General features: G+C 31.8%; 4 protein-coding genes across 7 annotated transcripts in view; 3 read left to right on the forward strand and 1 right to left on the reverse strand.

Annotated features, from left to right (window-relative positions):
* Positions 1-5,016, forward strand: part of LOC119830624 (spindle assembly abnormal protein 6 homolog) — an 8,671-nt gene extending 3,655 nt beyond the window's left edge. For both annotated transcript variants that reach the window (XM_038353674.1, XM_038353673.1), the window contains exons 4-12: positions 506-691; positions 1,146-1,303; positions 1,710-1,869; positions 2,109-2,177; positions 2,489-2,632; positions 3,227-3,434; positions 4,015-4,174; positions 4,513-4,625; positions 4,786-5,016. In XM_038353674.1, coding sequence (XP_038209602.1) covers positions 506-691; positions 1,146-1,303; positions 1,710-1,869; positions 2,109-2,177; positions 2,489-2,632; positions 3,227-3,434; positions 4,015-4,174; positions 4,513-4,625; positions 4,786-4,925 — 1,338 coding nt within the window. In that variant the 3' untranslated portion in view covers positions 4,926-5,016. The remainder of the gene's footprint in view (positions 1-505; positions 692-1,145; positions 1,304-1,709; positions 1,870-2,108; positions 2,178-2,488; positions 2,633-3,226; positions 3,435-4,014; positions 4,175-4,512; positions 4,626-4,785) is intronic.
* A 1,078-nt stretch (positions 5,017-6,094) lies between these two features.
* LOC119830627 (replication protein A 32 kDa subunit) lies at positions 6,095-8,253 on the forward strand. Its single transcript, XM_038353675.1, has 6 exons — positions 6,095-6,294; positions 6,361-6,443; positions 6,758-6,979; positions 7,096-7,281; positions 7,656-7,861; positions 8,135-8,253. Exons 1-6 carry the CDS (start codon positions 6,285-6,287, stop codon positions 8,217-8,219), a joined length of 792 nt encoding a protein of 263 aa, XP_038209603.1. The 5' UTR covers positions 6,095-6,284; the 3' UTR covers positions 8,220-8,253.
* Positions 8,247-9,768, reverse strand: LOC119830628 (LDLR chaperone boca). Its single transcript, XM_038353676.1, has 3 exons — positions 9,372-9,768; positions 8,834-9,088; positions 8,247-8,486 (listed from the first exon to the last, which is right to left on the reverse strand). Exons 1-3 carry the CDS (start codon positions 9,509-9,511, stop codon positions 8,312-8,314), a joined length of 570 nt encoding a protein of 189 aa, XP_038209604.1. The 5' UTR covers positions 9,512-9,768; the 3' UTR covers positions 8,247-8,311.
* Positions 9,769-10,453: 685 nt separating this feature from the next.
* LOC119830997 (protein spinster) overlaps positions 10,454-22,395 on the forward strand; it is a 30,354-nt gene continuing 18,412 nt past the window's right edge. For all 3 annotated transcript variants that reach the window (XM_038354198.1, XM_038354199.1, XM_038354197.1), the window contains exon 1: positions 10,454-10,924. In XM_038354198.1, the coding sequence (XP_038210126.1) occupies positions 10,720-10,924 (205 nt within the window). In that variant the 5' untranslated portion in view covers positions 10,454-10,719. The remainder of the gene's footprint in view (positions 10,925-22,395) is intronic.

Here is a 22,395-nt window from a genome sequence, read left to right on the forward strand (position 1 = left end):
CTATCATATGTCCTTTCTGAAGTTACAAACTATCCTTCTGTACTGACAGACAGCTAGACGAGAGTATTTATAATATTACTGGGGATTATTGTCAAACTTATAAAAAAATAATTCTAATAAATGTTAAAATATCTAATCACATGAAAATAAAAAGAATTTAGCCTATAGGAAAAATAAAGTTGCATGAGTTATGCCAACGGAACCCTAATGTAACGCTGAGTCGACGGACGGGAACATATATTGCTGTATGTAGCAAATTCCTTTGGAGCGACGTAATTTTAAGTTTTCATGTTAAATAAGTTTGGCATTGTATTCATTACTTTTTAGCTCTTGCATCGTGCAAGACATTGTAATCATTATGATTAAAGTATTTTTAAGAGTAAAATTCGACTTTTTTTTTGGAGCCTCCGGCTGTGTGAAACATAATTCATGCATAAATAGTTGCCAGCACTAGAAGTTGTTTTTGTTTATGCATTTATAAATTGGTAAATATTTCTTATCATAGAAGTCACTGTCAGCATTAAAAAGTTCAAGCACAAGTAGTGAGGCGTTATGGAATGAAAGGTGTGCAAAGATGGAAGTTAAAATTCATGATATGACATTAGCATTAGCAAAAATGGAAGAAGATAAGCTTCGGCGGGAAAGTGAATATCAAGAAGCATTGAGACAAGAGAAAGATAGACTTACACAGGTAAATTGAAAACAAAAAGTACTTTTATGCACTATTTAAGCAATTATAGCTTTTATAAGCATATTACAAACTGAGAGCTTGAGAGACATATTATAACACACTAGCTATCCGCCCGCGGCTATGCCCGCGTAGTCGTTGTCGGCTATGTTCCCGTTCCCGTGGGATTTCCGGGATAAAAACTACCCTATGTCCGTCTCCTGGGTCCAAGCTACCTCTGCACAAATTTTCAGCCAAATTGGTTAATCCGTTCTTCAGTTATAAATAGTGTAACTAACACCACTTTCTTTTATATATATAGATTAGATATATAGTTGCATTAACAAAATAAAAGAATGAAAAGAACTTACAAAATGTTGAAGTTTCTTTATCTATTTTTTTATAATCTTAATTATAAATGTACATCACAATTTAGTAGTAGTACATTCTAATTGAAAATATTTATAATATAAAATAGGAAAAAGTGCAACTTCAAAAAGCAGCAGATCTAAATGTTAAGAATTTTGTGGCAAGTTCACAACAGAATTTAGCAGCTAAAGATAAACAAATAGAGGAATTGAACCAAACTTGCAGACAGTTGAGGGACAATATATCACAATTAGAACGCCAAATAAGGTGAGATATCTGATTTCATTCTTATTCATACTAGGGTTTTAGTACCCAAGCCTATGCCCGTGTATTCAAAGAAAAAAAAAAAGATGGGCTATAGTTAGAAAGAAAACTTTCCTATGCGTTCTTGGGTTTCAAACTATATGTATACGAAGTTACTTTTGCATTTGTTAATACCTATGTCCATTTGTGATATAAGTATGAATTGATTTATATAAATTCACAGAATTCAAAATGTGTTAAAGTCTAGAAGTGACAAAAATGTATTGAAATAATTTTTCTTATTATGAATCAGGTAGTGTTTCTGTACATATATATTAAAGAGAGAATTTTTTAAGAAAAATATGAAAACAGTAAAATTTTGCACTTGACAAAGTAGCACTATTATGTTAAACACAATTTTTTTTCACAGTGACAAAACACAAAGAACAATGTATTTAGAGAAAGAAGTTCAAAAGTTTCACCTAGAAGTGACCACACTCACAGCAAAGAATACTTCACTGGACAGAGAAATTAGTGACCGCGAGAAACAAATTCACCACTTGAACATGAAGTGTGGCTCTTTAGAAAAGGTACTTGTACAAAAGAAGTACTGTAGATGTATTTGCTTTATTATCAATCAACTTCAACAAAAAGAAGAAGGTTCCGAATTCAACTGAACCAATTCACCTAGTCGAAGTGAACTAGGTGAACATATTTTGATCCTTTTAAAATTTGAAAGCTGGTGCTGGTTTAATATATTTGTTACAAATAACAACTCTTAATTTACAATTTATGTATAATTTGTACAATAGTTCATATTTACTTTCAGACTGTCAAAGATAATTCAGATGTTATCAAGGAATTAAGTGAAAATGTTCAAACATTGAGTTTGGAAAAGGTATGTACTATTTATAATGACAATGGTTTCAATATATATCTATACTATATGTTATAAATATTTGTTATGAAAAGACCCTGGGCCACCATTTAAGGGCTCCCGCGCGCATGTTTTCATCCCACAGAGGGACTGCGCCAATATCAAGCTGTCTTGCTAAGTAGTTGCGACACTATAATAATAGATACACCCCCACCCCACATATTCAGAATGAATCTTAGCACAATAATTTTATATAATTTTTCATGCATGCATTCTTAACCTTTTGAAAAAAGCCTTTTACAAAGCTGAAATGTATTCTTTTACTATTGTAGAACAGCTTAGAAAGGCGGTTATCGCTGAGCGAATCACTTGCAAATAGGAATAATGAAGCAGCACAGTCCACATCGGAACAATTGCTGAAGGCTAATCAAATTATTTCTAAACAAAATAATGATATAATAGAAATGAAAGATAAGGTAAGTGTTTTAGAAGTCTTATAAGTAAAAATATTTTACAAAAAATTTGTATATATATATTTTTTTGTATTCTCCATGTGATTCGATAAATCTAAGAGATAATATTATTTATGTATTTTGCCAGCAATCTGTATAATTCTGTACAATAACGATATATGCTAAGAACATTGTTAGAAAAAAAAAATAACGTTTTAAAAACGTCCATATAATATGAACGCAATATTTTAAATAATAAATACCCTCATTTCAAATAATCTCGTATCACTGGCTCCTCGGTCTGCGTGCGTGAGTTAATTGCTCAAAATTATGTATGCCTAAATCATAACTTTAACTTCGTAGGTGTAATTGGTTTGTATAATGACATTTTCGACTTCTACTTTTGTATGAGACTGCATTTTAAAATTTAACTTCAATCACAATGAACAACAACATTAATAAGATTTCATCCATTGCCAGAAAGATTCCGGTGTTCTATAAATTGTCTAATGTATTGAATATTGTAGGGATTGCTGGTAAAATATAAACAGATTATTATGAAATCTATGGAACTCTATTAAGTTACACCTTTTAAACTGAAAATTAAATATATTTCAGTTATTATGTAGAACTGCAATCGCACTTGAGCAAGAGAAAGTCATAGAACGAAATGCTAAAGAAATACAAGACCTCAAATCGGAAATACAATTAGCAAACAATAGTATGGAAAAGTTAAAATCGGAGCTTGATACTTTGAGAGAAAAATGTGAACTCAATGAAATTGCATTGAAAGATAAAGATGAAACGATTAAAAATAATAACATGGGTAAGAATCTTGTGACAAAATCGCTAGAGTATAAAAAAAAGTCTGGCCAGATGTATGTATCTATGCTTAGATCTTTAAAACTACACAACGGATTTAGATGATTTTTTTTAATAGAAAGAGTTGAAGAAGTAGGTTTATATGTATAATAACACGGTCCGCACCGGCTTCGTCCGTGGTACATATATAGCCTATAGCCTTCCTCAAGAAATGGGCTATCTAACACTGAAAGAATTTTTCAAATCGGACCAGTAGTTCCTGAGATTCTCGAACTCTTTATAATATCAGTATAGTTATATTAAGCTACTCCGAATTTAACGCGCGGGAAGTCGCGGGCATAAGCTAGTCTCATTTCGTCAAGGTCGCCATTATTATTGCATAACTAATTTTTATCATTTCTAACTGAAATTTTCAAAAACGACGGACTGAAGAACCTTTTTTTTTGTCACTCGATTACTCCGCCGTTCGGTAATAATCTAAAATACCTCACGTCCCAGAAGCTACGGTGAATGTTATTGAAGAAACGATTAATTATTCTTTGTTCAACATTCAATCTGGCACGCATATTTATGCTTTTTTTTAGTGATCCAATGGTTACACAAGAAAATGGAAGAGAGTTTCCCGCATCCATCGGAAAAACGACCTGGTGTCAATGTAGCCAGTTCAACGCCATATTTTCTAAATAGAAATAGTAGTGTCATTCAAGAGTCGGACGAATCCATAAATTTCTATGGCACCTCTAAGTGAGTTTTATTGAAATACTAACTTTCCGCCCGCGGTTTCACCCGCGTGGAATTCGGTTATACCATCTCTCATCCCCTATTTCAATCCCTTTTACCCTTTTTTCGCGAGAAAAAGTATCCCATGTCCTTTCACAAGGTCAGTTCTATCTTCATACCAAATTTCATCAAAATCGGTTCAGTAGTTTTTGCGTGAAAGAGCAACAAACACACACACACATCCTTACAGACTTTCGCATTTATAATATTAAGTAGGAGTAGGATTAGTGGGGATATCCATACCAGTGTACTAATTATAGAAATAATAACTTCAGTTTTGATAGTTTATAAATATTTCACAGATCAAACATAGAAGACAGTCCAAATTATACACAAACAACAGAACGAACTAAGAAGGGATTAGATCCCAAATATCTAAAGCCTGTCAGTGAAGAAAATAAAGGAAAGAAGAAAGGTAAACATTGTTTTTCTTAATTTTTTTTTTTTTTGTTTTATTATAGTTAAGCTTTGACGGATAACCTGGATGTATCCATCATTAAAAATTAAAAAATTCAAAATTAATTAATGTTAATAATTTTTTCATCTTACTTTCATATTGTGGTTTTATTTTTCAGACATCATCAAGCCAAATACACAACAAAATAAAGGAAAAGAAAATAAGAATATAGAATTACCCAAAGTTGACTATAGAGAAAAGAAATCTTCGAAGCCTACGACATTTCGTGCCACACCCGTATCTGCATATTTTCCTTAATATTATAATTGGTTTTATGCAAAATATTTCAGATTACAAAAGTATTTGTGTCCTATCTGTGTATAACATGTTAATAAATAATTTTATGAGTGTGCTTGTTTTATTTTCTCTCGGCTTATTTTGAAACTTAAAGCTATAACCATTATATTATATACATATAAAATAATAAATAAATAAATAAAAATCGTTTATTTAGCAAAAAATACATAGGATTCAAAATAATCAGTCACGACGATCGTCTCAACTAGGACTAGACCTGTGCTAGAGACGACCGACGCCTTCCACTCTAGACCTTGACATTAATGCTAAATTTAGACATTAACAATTACATATAATATACGGCAAAACCGTAAGATTTTGTTTGGAACGAATTAAATTAGCATAATATTACTATATATGTATAAATTTTGCTTATTAGTTGCTTCAAAAACAATTCAAATAAAAAAGAAATAATTACAACGCATGAAAGCACTTATAACAGAAATTAAAGTATATGTTCTAATACATGACAAAAGATAACACAGACAACAGCTATTCTAGTACTATGACCTATAACACCTACAACACAGCGTTGTAAAGTATATGTATTAACAATACTAGATGGTGATAAACCGTAAATCGGTATTTGCTTACTCTACATATACAGTCTGCCGTAAAAAATATTTTCATTTAACAAGGTTTTAGACATGTTTTCAATTCTGGCACACTTTATTGGGTGATTGTTACAGTGCGGCTATTAATATAATTATTATTATCTCCAAATGTTTGAATTCCTCATTGTTAAAATGTTTTACCAATCGCCTAGAATCTGAACTACAATTTGAAAGTGAAAAAAAATATTTCGCGCCAATTCTAGTGACATTTTTATACTAATGTTACCTAAATAAATAATTAATTTAAAATTATAACTCTACTAGTTATTAGTGAATCCTATGTAGCGTTGAAAGATGACGTTCATAATTTGTAGAGATACCTTATTTACAAGACAAGTAAAGAGTACGAAGTGCTACAATTATTAAATTATAATAATACTGGGTACCTAGTTTAATTGTCCTTCTTTCTTTTTTCTACGCTGGTACTTCTTTTAGATATATTGTAACATTCAAGTTTTCCATGCTGACATTTAAGAACGTCAAAATATGTCGAATACAAAATCTGACATTTCAGATTTATGTCAGATTTTGTATTGAAAAAGGCGCAAACTTTGGAAATAGGTAGCAAATAATTTAGAAATAGAATCCAATTTGAAATACAGAAAACTTGAGTGTGAACACATCTAGAATCTGGAATTGATAGTGTTTCACCCGATTGTGTTTATTTTCTATATTTTTCGGTTAAATACAAAAAGGATACTTCGAAATGTGGAACGGTAGGTTTAAAAAATCGTTATACTTCATTCGTTAGAAACTTCTGTAATAATAAAGTTATGTTTCAGATCAGTCCGTTGCCGGTGGGGGTTTCTTAAATTCAACAAGTCAATTTGGAAATGCTGCGACCCCAAACAAGGGTCCAAAAAGTGTTAGTAGAACATAATTTATCTAAGTTCTAATTTTCATTTTAATTTTTAACTTAAAAAATAAATCTTAATTGGCTTAACAAAATACCGTAACGAATCTGATACGTAATACCTGTTTTTTCTGTTTAGATTTGTATAATGTCATTTGGACTATTTTTTGAATCATATTGATATTGATTACAATTATAATTTCACTATCCTTAGCATTCTTTTTTCACTGGAAGAAATAGATACTAAATGGCGATAGAACCTTAAATGCACTAGGCTATCTTTATATTGTCTATAATAATGAATATTTCTAAAATTAACGCAATAGGGTCGCAGAGCCTCAAGAACAGCACCAATAGTGATTAAGCAAGCAATACATTGTGGTGACGATGGCATCAACATATGGGGCACTTCAATTCAGATAGTCTCCATTGTTGCGAGAGTAAGGAATATTAAAGTACAGAGCACAAAGATAACATATACTATCCAGGATATGACTGGCAGGATGAAAGCTGTATTGTGGATTGATCAAGAAGCTATGGAGGAGGATGTGAGTATTTTATATTAAATTGTTACTGTAAGTTATGATTGGAATAAAAAATGTTATGATATAACTATAGAATACTTGTATTCAAATTTTTTTTTATCATATAAATTTTATTTTAGGACAAATGCTCACCACAAGTACAAGTAAATGATTATATTCAAATATATGGAAATGTTAGAGCCAACAAAGGGAGGAATGTGTTAATGGCTTTTAAAATCATGCCCATCACAGATGTAAATGCCATTGTATTTCATTATTTGCAATGTATAAATAACAGATACAAAATGGAAGCAGAAAGCAAGAAGGTTTGTTTTGCACTCATTTCATGTTAACATATTTGTTTGGGTCTCTTAGTTGGCTTCACAGGACTTTTAATGGTACTAATGAAAATGATTTGATCAAACAGTGAATTTAAGTTGCTAGTTCACAAATTAAGCATCTCTGAGTATGTGTATTTTCTGAACTGCAAAAATATATAGACTGAAGGAGTCTAGAATTCAGTCAGAGTCATTGCCAGACACAATATATTTGTTAATTTGTAAAATTTAGTTACACACACATGCAATTTATCATATAATGATTTCTTTTTCAAGACACAAATCATATCTGTTCTGGTATTTAATAAAATACAAAATGAAATTCCTATTCATTTGATGGTAAATTGTTTAAAAAATTTCAGGTAAAAGATATGGATACTACAAGCAATTTCACGAATAATGTGCCAGCTAACTCTCTTGCTGGTATGGATACTGGCTCAGTAAATGGTTTGAACCAACGTCAAATGATGGTATATAACCTTATTAGGGCTTCTACACTTGAGCAGGGTATAAGCAAGGATGATATATATGCAACCTTGAAGGATAAAATGCCCAGTGTTGAGTTTGAGTAAGTATTAAGTTTTTCACATGGTGTTTTTACTTGTTACTATTATATCAATATAGAATTTATCAAGTTCTCCCACTGTTACAATGCTGTTGAGAATATTCAATTCTTAAATTAAATGATATTGTTAAATAAATTATTTTATAATTATGTGAAGATCATCTTATAAAACCTTTGTAAGGTAAAGTAATGTGCCTTTTCTTGAGCTAACTTATGTGACCAAATGAAAAGAATTATTGATATACTAATCTCTATCAACCATTCTTTTATTTCTAGGAACATTCTGGAATTGATGTGCAACGAAGGTCATATTTATTCTACAATTGATGAAGAACATTTCCGTGCTACCGATGCCTTTTAACTCTACCACAGTCAAATAAAACAGTTATTTTTTCCTCAAGTCTTTTATTTATTTACCTTATGTAAAACTGTACAAATTTCTCTTATTCAGGCCTACAACTCATCTCTTAAAGCTGTGTTCTTAACATCAGGGTTCTTTCCTTCATATGTCTGTGACTCTAGCTGGACATTCTTTAATTCATTTTGTTCCAAAAAGTATTCCTTTGCCGTCCAAGCTTGAGAACCATCTTTGAACATAAATATAGCTCTATCATCATCAATAAGATACCTGAAAATTACACAATTTAAAATTATAATACAAGCATAGTTTGTCATATAAATCACATTGTTAAACTGTAAAGGTGTGTTTAATAATAAATTACATAGCATACTATGTGAATAGCATAATATGAGAACATATTCTCAAAAACTATATGTTCACGACTTTATTATAGAATATTGACTCTACTCCTTTGTCAAAATCATATTAGGATTGTAGTTAAGAAGAGAGGTGAGTGTGTTGACATTTGGAAAAACATGCAGAAATTTAACCTGTAATCTTGATGAATGATTATGACATTAAAGAATAATTAATATATTAAAGATTGATGCACACAATTAGTTAAAAACTATTACCGTTCAGCCTGAATGTGATTGCTCCAAAGGCCAGTTTGCCATATCTTTGTTAATTCTTCAGTTCGGGCACGTGAAGGTTTATTGGCGACTGTAACAAACATCATAAGTGTCTGTCCCTTCTTTGTTTGTTGAAGTACTTCTTCTGGGTTTGACATGTCCAATTTAGTCATATCAATAACTGGAGGTTTTCTCAGATGTTCTGGTAATTCATCCTCAGGTAATGGTTCCTCATCTTCCTCCCACTGGTCAAAAAGCCTGGAAAAATGTACAAGTGAATATTTTAGTTATTTTAGTAAATTTAGATTTCGTGATGTTAAGTAAAAATGATGCTGAAAACTTTAATAGTTCAATAATTGTTTTTACTAATAATTTTAACTTCACCAGTAATTGGTATCAATCCACATAGGTTATCAGTATTATATTTATAATTCTTATCAAGTGCATATTAAACTGTAAATGTGCGTTTTAAATGAATGAGGAGGACATAAAAATAATTAAGTAATGGAATACAATAATGTAATGAGTGTAAATAAAATACCTTTCCATATCAGCGTCGGTGAAATCTCGAATATCTTTTTTTGCCCAAGATGGTTTTTCTTTGTCTTCATATTTTTTTGCAGTTACTAATACAAAACTGCAGAAGGTATACAAAGTAACAACATAAATCAATTTACCCATTACTTTAATGTTGAGTTTAGTTATTAATATGTAAATTGAAAGTAACTGTATCTGTTATTCTATAAAAAGTAAGAACTCACTGTTTATTTTTTGGTAGCTCTACATGAAATTCTGTGAATTTTAATTCAATAATAAAGGACAATTTGTTGGAAATTTAAAAAATAGCGTATATATTAGTTTATTTATTATTTTACTTTAGCCGATCCGATCACTCGGTACCTAGTTCACTAGTTGGTGTTCCTGTTTTCAATTTCTATTTTCAAACCACAGACTTATAAAAGTAACTTCAGAAGTCAAACACAGATTAGTAATATGTTCAACGCAGTCAATTTACAGTAACCATAGACTATGAGTAATACGTGTCAATTTCAAAAAGGGACATGACACCATGCACAATTACCATCAGAGCATGCCTCTATATTTTATAGGTATTTATGCATATGCATATAAGGTATTAATTAAGAGAATAAGTAGAAATTTTTTGCGGGCAACCGAAGTGGTTCCTCTAATAGTAAATCATCATTACCGCAAATGCAATACCCACTTCAAAAAAGTAAGGAATAAGAAGACTATTGAAACGTACAAAAAAAATTGTCATGTTCATCAATTCGGCGATTTTCTGTAGGATGTGGTACCTTCTACGTTGCGAGAGTACTAAGGTATTCTGACTCTGAGGGTCTTTTTAAAGATAACCATGTACTGAATAGCTATTGAAAAGTATTATTAAAAGTATACTTGATTGTATCATCCGTAAAAGTGGTTTATTTAAAAATTTCATTTATGAAGAGTAGTGATATCTAACTTCTTAAATTTATCATTAAAATATACCTTTTTCTTATTTTTGTATGTGTATGTATTGAATCGTTTAAGCTATGGTTAAATTTTCATGTGTAAACGTCAGCACTTGACGTTAAAAAATTTTTATTCTTAGTCGTTTAGACTCGAGTTAGTTGTCAATTGTTACGCCGCGGATCGCGCGTGTCGTCGCTATATCCGCGTAAATACTAAATATTAAACTAATTTATCGAAAATATTCATTGATACTATAAAACTTTTATTTATTTTTTAAATATTTGTTCTTCCTAAAAGTTTTATATAGTTTTTAGTTATTTTGTAATCGGAACTTTCAAAATTCTTTCTGATTTCGTTACGGTCAAGTGGCTGAGGGTGTTATATCATACAATTTTCAAATTTTATTGGTAGTGAACATGGACCAGAATAGTATAACACCCAATACATCAAATCAGCAGTTGGTGATAAACGGTGACAATGATTCTGCTACCGCGCTCCTGCAAGAGAAGCAGACGAGAAGGAGGGAAACCTTGAGTGATGTTACTTTCATAGAATACATGACTGTTGGAATCCTGTGCTTCGTCAACCTCATCAACTATATGGACAGATTTACAATAGCAGGTAAGGTTCTTCCGATAAGATTGTTTCAAATTGGACTGACTTCTTGTGCTCTATCAAATATATGCAACAAATTTGATATTACTAGTTACATACAAATACATACATACATTTGAATACTTGTTTTAATTAAATAAGGAAAAACTTTATTTTTAGAACTACCCTCGCATTCTTGCTATGATTAGTTAGGAGTACAAAAACCTGAATATTTGCTATAAGTCATATTAGTGATATGCACAAATTAAATGGAATCAACATATTTTTTAAAGTAATTATTAATGATATACTCTCTTTATGACGTAACTGATAGGCTAAAAAATGGTAATTTTACATTTAATACATTATTAATATGATCAACCAATCAACATCCTTGTGAAATTTTCAAGTGGTCTTATACCTTCTTAATCTCTATACTAATATCTTTAAAAATATATATTTATCCCTATTTACCTTTGATTAAAAGAATTAAGAAAACCGAATGGCTAATCAAATTTCACATGTTTGACAATTTACAAAATAACATGACTGATAGAATCTTGGTAAATGATTCCTGTAGCACATATAATATTATAGTTTATAAGCAACTCAGTGTATTTGGATTATATTATGTTCTATGTGATTATTATAACCAAATGATAATTTTCATTGAAATCTATATTTTGCGGTTAATTCTGTAAGGTAATATTGTGTAAAGTAAGTTTTACTATTGATTGATGTTACAAGGCTATCCCCATCAATATATTACTGACTAGCAGTCCGCCCCGGCTTTGCCCCTGGTATAGCCTGTACCCTTCCTCAATAAATGGGCTATCTGACATTGAAAGAATTTTTCAAATAGGACCAGTAGTTCCATTTATAATAGTAAACAAACAAAATCTTCAGCTTTATCTTATATCTTTAAACAAGCAATTCTTGTATAGATATATATGTATATATAATTGGAATCTAGGAATCGGCTCCAACGATTTTAATGGAAGGCATAGGGGGTTTCGGGGGCGATAAATCGATCTAGCTAGGAATCTTTTTTAGAAAATGTCATATTCGTGTTTTATCGACTTAAACTTAGCGACTCTTCCTGACATCTATTGGCGAATAATAATACTATAAATGCGAAAGTTTGTGAGGATGGATGCATATGTATGTGTGCGTCTTTTACTCTTTCACGCAAAAACTACTGAACCGATTGCAATGCATCTATTGGTGAATAATAATACTATTTTGCTTTGTAGATAGCTGGACAACTGAAATAACACATAGGCACTTTTTATACCTATATTCCTACGGGATACGGACTTACGCGGTTTCAACCGCGGGTCACAGCTAGTAATATTAATATACATAAGCTCATAGCATAGGGTGAGTCCAGGAAGAAGTGGTGCATGAGTACCAAAATCTGTGGAATACTCAATATTTTTATGTATTCCTCTTCAAATTACCCAAATTATTCAATTTACTAAGTTATGTTATACATATTTGCAACAAATATTGTAAGTGAAATATAATATTTATCATAATAAGCACAGAACCCTTGTATGGTAAACCCACTTGAAAAATTTATCTGCAAATGCATATCTGGAAGTAGCTATGTAAAGGCATCACGCCTTTTTTATCATTAGGTAATCCTCCACTTTCATCTCAGTTTTGTGTTATAGCTGTCATAGTTTTATAACTTCCCCAAATGCTAATGGGATTATAATAGATTAAAAACTCCGTTTTATCTTCATGCAATGATGACGCGTGTATTAAACAGTTACAAAACACGTGTTTACTGTATAGCGTCACTGATTTTCGTCACAATAGGTCGCAAACATCAAAACAGCCCCAGTTTTAGACGCAATAAATATGTTTTGTACTTAAAGAATTTGTTTACGAAGATTTTCCTATTTTCCTAAACAAATACGCGTAGTCTTGAATCAATGGTTTCCACGTAAGTACATATTATTCTCCGGCCAGTGCCCTTTACTTTCCTTCACACTTGACACTTGAGACTTGAGTCCCCTACATATGCTGACTATCTTGTGTTAAGAATATATTTGATATGTACTGATTTTTGTTGTACGCAAATAATTCATATTATGTCTCCATGCTATCATGCATCCTTTCTGCATGACGGAATACATCCTTCAATAAACTGTTTGTTCTGTCCCTAAACAGTGCATAAAAAAGTCCATTAAATAAATATCTAAGAATTCTTTCAACTATGCCAACGGTCATTAATAAGATAGTCAATGGGAAGCCCAATATTTTACTTGTTTACGCAGTATGCAGTCAACGCGTATCGTAAATATTCATATCCAACCAACATTCACTGGTTGTTCGAACAGAAATAATGTCTAATGAACTAATGGAACGAGCGACCGTTATCGTATGATCAGGCGACGTCAATGAATAAGGCCACATCGACTATAATCGATAAAGCTTTTAAGGTAATTCCTTTAATGGTAAAGCTTTTTTACTAATTCTCTACCGATTTCGTAGAGTGATGGCCTTTTTTTGGGAATGCGTTCTATAAAATGTTTCGAATGTCGAACACCCAAGAAGGGTCGACGTCACGTCCTGGGAAATAATCTCCCGCATCAAATCCGGCGCGTGGGCTTACTCCACTCGACAGACAATACCATCCTTAAAATATGCATAACTAAAACGGTATTGTATTATGAACGATATATAAACCTGTTTCAAATAATGTAGACTTTTTTTTAAAACGGTTCACTTAAGTGCTAGATAAACACGCGGTTACGATATTTGAGCAAACATATTTCGTGGGGAGCTGTTGATTTCCCCGTGGACCATTTCGCACTTGTGCATGAGTTTTTTGTAAGTGTTTGCTGTTCAAATAACTGCCATCTGATGATAAATCTAAAGCTATAATTATAGGGGCAGCTGCATAGGGGCGATTCTGGCTGAACAATAATTAATTATACGCAAAAACCGAAAGGTGCATCTTATGAAGGCAAATGAAGCTTAATTTAAGAATGCAGACACAGTAGCAAAATATTAACTTACTGCATGTGTACCTTAAGAAATGTGTGATAAGTGAAATTCTTTTCACGTTACTACGTTTGTATTTTGTTCGCAATAGTATGCGAGATAATGTTGTCAGTGTAGCAATTTCAGTTGGACAATTTGCACTGATTAGTTGATGACTAATTTCTATTGAGACGTGGTAAAAAGTACTAATGCCATTGTAGCACTAGTTCATTTGTTCATTATCTTATCTGTTTTATCGAGATGTCTACCGTAGGTCAGGGACAAAGCACATTCAATACAATAGGAATTCATCATCATCATAATCAGCCCATATATGTTCCCACTGCTGGGACACAGCCCTCCTATGAGGGTTTAATATAATAGGAATTACACAATTTGATTCCGCCATCTCTCTCACCTCTTCCGACGTTCGTCAAGATATATAGGTTTAGAGTACCACTATATGGTGGACGTTTCATGTATCCGGACATGTGCATGTGCCTCCTAGGGAAGCACGGTCTAATTTAAACAACATCTTCGCTTACGAGCTTGCGAGATCGTGGTCAAGCGCATACCCAAGCGCGCATGCGTAAAAAAATCGTCATCATGTACTTTCATTTACTTTTGAGTCATGAGCATCCATTGCGTATGGCATGTACTACGCATACATTACGTTTGTTTGCTGATCATACACGGTTACACATTTGTTTAAATATTTAATAGTCTCTTTTATATCAAGGTGGCACTGATAGTGGTTGTGTCTGTTGAATCGTTTCTTTGTATCATAATTTACTACGGGTTATTAGTTAGTACATTACTAACATCGTTTAACAGATTAATGCTTTATGTTTCTGCTGTTAAGATATCTTATAGTAGATAATATTTTTCAGATTTAACAACTTACGCGTATTTTCTTAATAAGATATTGTAAGAACTTATTATTAAAGAGTAGTAAGCAGATGTCAATGATTCTACAAGTAGTCTCAATCTCGCTGTTCAAATGGTATCTTATACCTTTAAACGAGCAATTCTTGTATATACCTAGTCTTGCCATAAATATTGTAATAAAGAAAAAAGAAAATTGTTAACTGCAAATAACATTTATTACTTTTACAGTGTGTCAGTTTAATACATAAATATAAAACAATTAAAAATATAAAAAGCTTATTCGAAGTGGTCTCCATTGGCTGCAATACAGTCCTTTAAACGATGAGGCCAGTTATCAATAGAAGCACGCACTATAAATAGCTACTTCCTATAAATAGCTACCATGCGTAATAAAATATTGGTTTTCCAAGTAGGTAATCTCGCAGAGTGGTTTTCGTGATTATATAATTAAAGCATCCCCCACAAGGCAGAGCATCTTGGCAATAGAACTAGTAAGGATTTGAAAGTATTTATACATAAATCTCCCGAATTACTCACAAAATAAGCAAATATCTTATAATTAATCATGATACGAGTACACATACAATCCTATGACTAATGGAGTTAATCACGCCACCCGTGTGACGTCATGTTGAGTTTCATGGACTAATCATTGCGTCTGAGGTGAACGAAGATCAAGATGAAAATATAGATGACGACGTGGAATCACTGATTTTCATGTTTTATTAAAGTTTTATTTCAAATAATCTTCTGATTACAATATTAAAAGAATATTTATAAATTTTGGGCACAACGATACCTTATGCAATAAGCCAAAGCCATCTATTTTATATTGTGCAAGTCCTATTGGTTTGTTTTTTTTTATCATAAATAAAATTGTTACGTGTTGTATATTGTAAAATAAAATTATATTATAAAAACCTAGTCATATAATAAATCTGGAACTAATTGGTTGTGCTTGAAATTACGTTCATGTTCGTAAATTGTATCTATATCTATCTACATTGCATTTTTCACTTTTACACCAAAACAACACGACACAAGGTATCAGTTGAGCGAAGTTTTTGTAGCAGTGTGCGTGTTTGCACGTATTTTGTCTTTCGACGACATGCCAAGTTGTACACTTGAGAGATATCTTACCGACATTACATACAAGAGGAATGCAATAATATGAGTTATGTTTTCAATTTCAGCATCAATTATTAGGAAATTTAGTCGTAAAAAATTTAATGAAAGAAAAAGTGTATTTTTTTCAATGGTTCTATCATTTTATTAGTTTTGTTAAAGGCATACAAAACAGTGAGTTTGCGTTTGACGTGTAATAAAAGGGATCCCGCTGTCCCCTTAAAATTATTTTTGGGGTGCGGGTGTGTACACGTCGATTAATATTTGAATTATGTGAAAGGTTACGTCTGTAAACGTGTACAACTCAGTGAGGGGTTAAAAATATGGTATTTGGAAGGAATTTATATTAATGTGTTTGGGGTTCCTTGAAAGGGAGGCCGTGGTCACTACTCACTAGCGTGCTTCTGGTCTTGACGCTACCATAATACGTTTCGTAGAAAATAGCTGACTGCAAAGCAATAACTTGCTTGTAAAATTTTCCGGTCTTTCCATCTGGTTATGACGTTGATTTTTTTTTTGTTTTCTCAATTTTTATATGGAATTAATTAGTTAGAAAGCAAACCATGTTTTTTCTATTACTTGCGATTATTCTATTTATCACTTGTTTTCAGATAGTCTTTACTAATACAGTTATACTAATACTTTTTACTTAATACTTTGAACTTTAGTAAAAAAACTGAAAGAGAAACCGAGACGCATGTGCAAATGTCTTGGAATTCCTCGCAAACGTTTGAAATTGAATACCACTTCAAACTAATAGCCGTTTAACTGAAATCGTAAAACCTATTGAGGTGAAGCCGTAACTTAAAATATCGGTCCCTTTTACTCGTAGAAATCGTAAAGTGTAAGGTTTTTATTGCGACTTATCTCATAGTTGTGTCAAGTGTGGATGACACGAAAAAGAGCGGGAAAAAAAATAACGATCAAAGGTTGTGCGCTCATTCTGTATATCTATAATATAATACGTGTCCCATAAAATGTACTTCTCAAGACATAAATACAGCGCAACCTAATAAAACAACCTTTTACACATTTATATGATATGTAATAAAACTTGCATAACATTGAATTTAGAGATGAATAATTTAGATAAAGGATCGTGAGTTAGAATGGTGTAAGCCTCGAATGAACTTGAATTTTTGTATATTATTTTTATGGCGCGCTGTCTGACAGACCTTGTTACAATGGAAATGTTTTGATGCATTGATTTAGTTAGTTTAGTTTTTAAAGATTTAAGTTATCATCAGTCCGTGCATATTATTATCATAGATTGATGGGTCGTTGAGTACTTGGGAAGACGTAAATATTACCAATGTAATATGGGTTTTGGAATACTCTTTAAAAAATGTATTTTATTAAAATTATAATTGTACGTTTGTATGATTTTGAAATACTAACTCTGCAGTTGTTATGTCATTTTTGTCTTATGGAAAAAATACGCAGCGCGTGTTTGTGAAGTTCGTGTAATGCAGATATTACGTAAAGGTCACAGGAATGGTGCTAGTGACACAAAAGAACATATATATGTACATGGTAGATACTGTTTTATAGCGATATCAACTACAAATTGAACGTTATTCTATCAAAGTGTTATACCACTTTGTTTTATGTTTGTCCTCGTTTCTCAACCCGTTCCCAGGACACTTGAGTGTTGCCTTATCATAGATACTCAATGAGCATTAGGGATAGTTGAATAACCATCGAGTTCGATAATTGGGAATAAGAGTTAAAGATTTCACGTTGTTTATTATCATCATGATGTATATAAGTATTTAACCTTATCTTATCAATATGTGTATTTTAAACTTCCTTGTGTTTTTTTCCTATGAAATTAAAAGATAAGTGTAAAGATTTATCATTCTATTCAAATTTCTTATTGATAATAATATTATATGTACATATGATTCTCAGATATGATCACAAAGAAAATTCACAGCAATGCTAATCATTATTCCCTTTTTCCGAGTATACTTAAAGAGCGTGCAATGAATTAAAAGTATTATATAGTCAATCAAATCAAATATATTTAGTCATAAATATTGCATAAAAGAACAATAACATGCATATTAACGTGATGCATTTACATAACTTTCTTGCGCTACCCGCTCGTACGTATGAAATTTCATGAGAAACATGATGTAGGTTGTGAATTGTATCGAACGATGTTTTTTTTATAAGTATACGCTCTAGTAATTAGTTCGGTCATTAGCTTTCGTGGGCACTTTATTAAACTATGTCTTACTGTAATCTTACATTAATAATTGCTGTTCAATATCTTAATTTATGAAGACGATAGTCGGAATGGTTTCAACCCCAAGATAACCTTTAGAGTTTAGACTTTACACTCATATCCGTTACCTTTACTCTTCCTGTTTTGCAATCCCATCAAAATCCCACATCCCGTTTGAGATATAACGTATCCGCTGCGGCTTACCATGCATGTAGGTGAGCGTCACCATAGTTTGTGTGATGGGATTTATAGGGACTTGAAATGTTGCCATTACAAATGTTAGGATATAAGGGTAATTTTCTATGTTTATCTAATTGGGACTAATCTGTTATATATAACGGTTATGCGTTGAGGTCGGTCGGAATTAAAAATATATCGAGAAAGTTTGAATTGTTTGCGTTTCAGTGAAGGACGCGATTTGTAATTGAGTATTGCTCAAGCGGTAATATTATTGCATGATAATGTTATCGTAAAGTACATAATTTTCTTTTTTCAATGTACATATATATTACTAAATATTTTGCTGGCTTCATTTTTAGAAATCATTATAATATGAAAGAACAAAATGCCTGATGTCTTTGTGATTACAGTTTTCTTTTGTAAAAAATTAAATAAACTGAAAGCGTTTTACATATTATTATATATGTATTAATTGCGCCAGAAATAATCATAACTTCAGTTGCCATCTCCTATATAGTCTTATGCAGCGTATGAAATATCATTGAACAGAAATAATTCAATCTAGAATGAATTACCTACAGGCTCAGCATCTCAAGTTTAAATGATTGAAGACGCAAATAATATTGGGCTCCGCAATTGAGAAGGTAATGCGTTGCAGCTGTATGTTAGAGTCACTTCATCCACTATTAGGGTTGGCACATATTGAAAAACTAGAAAAAAAAACTTCATGCTGTTTTTCCAATTATATGAATGTTATCCAAAAATAAGAGTACAGTTCTGTTTAACGGAAAGGAAATGTGATATACCTTAATATATATAAAGCTGTAGTGTTTGTTTGTTTGCTTGCTTGAACCGACCGATTTGAATATTATATAAATAATATATGGTGAGACCAGACGAAGGACATAGTATAGTTATTGACCCGAAAATCACATGGGAACGGAAACTATGCGGGAATAAACCCAAGACTGTGAAGTGTGAATCTTTTCCTCTGATATACCCGCTCGTTCCAACGCGGGCGATGGAACGAGCGGATAGCTCTAGTTTGAAATAAAATTAAATAACATAAAAGAATTAATTATCATTATTTTATTCATAACAAATGTGTCGCGTGCCACGAATTGGGTCGCTCTTGCATTGAGATTACCCCACCCTGCGGTGGGTTTAAATTGCTTTATGTCGCCATGATAAAGTTGTGAAGCGGAATGAACATAATTATGCTAAAATGCTCGAAAAACTGTCAAATTTACCTGCATTTTCTTAGAGCCTTCTCTAATAGAAGAAAAAAGTTTAACTTTATGGTTTCAGGGATTCTGGGATTATTGCGGTTCGTAGAAATATTAGACATTATTATACTTCCAAGATATTTAATATAAAAATATCAATATTTTTTGCTGTAGCAGCCCTTTATGCAGAAGGATTGCCTTAAAACAATCCCATCGGTTATCCAGGCCGCACTTGGAGGTAATTAGTTCCATCAAAAGATACGTAATTAAAGAACACCGGTATGATAATAATTAACCTTTACGAATCAGTATTGAATTTTTTTTTTATAATTATTCATAAATACATATATTTATAAGGATAAGGATTTACTTTAAACGTATAATTATTGTTTTATGAACATAGTATTCATAGTATACGATTACTTGTAATTTATATAATTGTATTTAAAAAATGTGTCATCTGTTATTTTTCTTGTTTACAAAAATAATAAGAAGCTATATGTTATAACCGATATCGATATTTATTATGCTCATAATTCTTAACAGAAATATGTAGGTACCTACGATAAACACGTGAAATGTTACAAAACACTTGATCCCTACAAGATTACCTTAATATATTGTACTGGATTAAGTAATTGACCGCGGTGTATCACTGAAAGATAAAACCTGCACGGTGTTGCAATGTTACACCACAAGTTTACCGTCAGGTCGGTATCTACCTGATATTAAACTTGTGGTAGGAACTTGGATAAAGCATTGTTTACAAAATAATTCTGTTGTGGAATTGACACATAATATAGTTTATTTTACGGTATAATCAATAATTTTAACTGTACTTCCACTAACGAGACGCTTCATTAATACTAGGCGTTCAAAAAGTTTGTTTTATTGAAACAAAAGAAAAGAACGCGTGAAATATTGGTACAGCAAACTCCAGCTACTGAACATTCTTAAAAAACGTGTTTTAATTTGAGTGGTTATAAAATTTTCGTTTGATAGTTACGCCGTATGCGTGGTTTCTTGTATGGTCTGTTTATAGTATATTTTTATTTAATGAAAGTGTGAATTTAGTGTCGTAAAAAGCTGGATTTTATTAGCTTAAGAGCTCACATTTACTTTTCTCAGAGTTTTCTAGTATTTTTATGTTGCTTATTATTTCACATTTGTTAACTTTTTGGGTCGTACGAGTGTTGTGGTGTACTTTTTAATAGTGACTTTATTTTGCTTCCTTCTAATTCAAAATCAAGATCTTTTTCTTGGACAATTTAGTATAGGTACCTAGTGTTCAAGTAGTTGATTATAAAATAAATCTCGCTTGTCGTTGCAGTTTTGTATTTACTTAACCATAATTACATATAAACGTTTTTTATCGCGTCACATTTAGTTGGAATTTTCATAAGCATGTCATAGATACCTTTCGATACCAGGTATTTATGAAATAAGTACATACTAACCACTTGTATTGTGAAGCGGTATCCTTAAGTAACTGGTAATTAGATACATGTGTGTAGGTATCGAGTCTCATTCACATCTTATCACGTGGTCTACCAATAATTTTATATTATATTTTTTAGTATAAGCAACAGATTTTTTATACCGAGTACAACATCTTTAATTGCCTTTCTTTGTCTGTATAAAAAATATGGAAGATTTTTGAGCAAATATAATTAGATTTTTACCGGCCCATAAGCTTATCTAAAACTACGGTTATAAAATATGTGCCGTTGTGAATTTTTATATATCGGCGCCCCAGTTTGCTTATTGATAAGCCGCTAAAACGTTAAAAGGTCCTTCAGATTTTCAACCAGAAACTTAGATAATGAAGCGGTTGTCAAAGAGCGTAGGAAACGTAATAAAATATTTTAACGTCCATCGTCGGAAGCAGTTTGTAGCGAAAGCTATAAAAATAAAAACATGGGCAACTATTTAAAAATAAACTATGTGATGCGTCTTCAGTTTGGTACGCCTAATCTGTAAGACGTTATGAATATTATGGTTATACCGCTAAATGTTTAAAGTTTATTGAATAAGAAGAAGAACATCTTTAAGAGTTTTATCATCATTCTATTTCTTGTGAAAAAAGAGTTTTCCTAACGTACTACCTCGTATATTGTCGCAGACGACATGATATTTCGGCGTCTAATATTAAAAGCTGGCGTTGAAAATAAAGTCGAGCGACTCACGTATAATTTACCATATACCAGGGCGAGTGTACTTACAATACTCTAATTAATGATGAAGGATTAAACAATAGAAGCACTCGCAATCGCCCTTCACCTTTTACTGGCCGGTGTCATCTTTACTTTAATTTATTTCTTCATGCACTCATGGCCTATTTTGTCATTTAAACAATCTATTGTAAAAAAGAAGAAAATATTAGAAAAGATTCAAATTCTAATGACGCTGTAGGAGTCATTTGTTTTCACAATTTGTTTTTTTATTTTAAATATCGCATAATTTTCACGTCATTTTGATATTGTTTAGAAACATTTTGTTGTAGTAAGGTTAAACAGTGTTTTTTTTTTTCAATTTAAGGCATCGTCTCTTTGAAGGAATAACAATGTATCATCACTCATCGCTCATCGTCTGCCTTTACATTACTCGATTAACATAGATAGCCTGATGGAATGTCATTCATCGAACGAAACTTCGTTCCGGAAATGAAATGCCGACTGCATCGGTACATACTACATTTCCCTATATGTCTACTATAATTTACCATGACAAATCTTCCAATAAAAGTGATTCTTTCGCACGCGTTAAAATGAGAAATGTAATCTATTAAAAGGTGTAATCTATTAGGATGATGAAAGAATATTGAATTCACTACTTGCAATTGTTGAACTAGTAAA

The sequence above is a fragment of the Zerene cesonia genome, chromosome 12 (genome assembly GCF_012273895.1).
Source record: "Zerene cesonia ecotype Mississippi chromosome 12, Zerene_cesonia_1.1, whole genome shotgun sequence".
Classification (NCBI taxonomy): Eukaryota; Metazoa; Arthropoda; class Insecta; order Lepidoptera; family Pieridae; genus Zerene; species Zerene cesonia.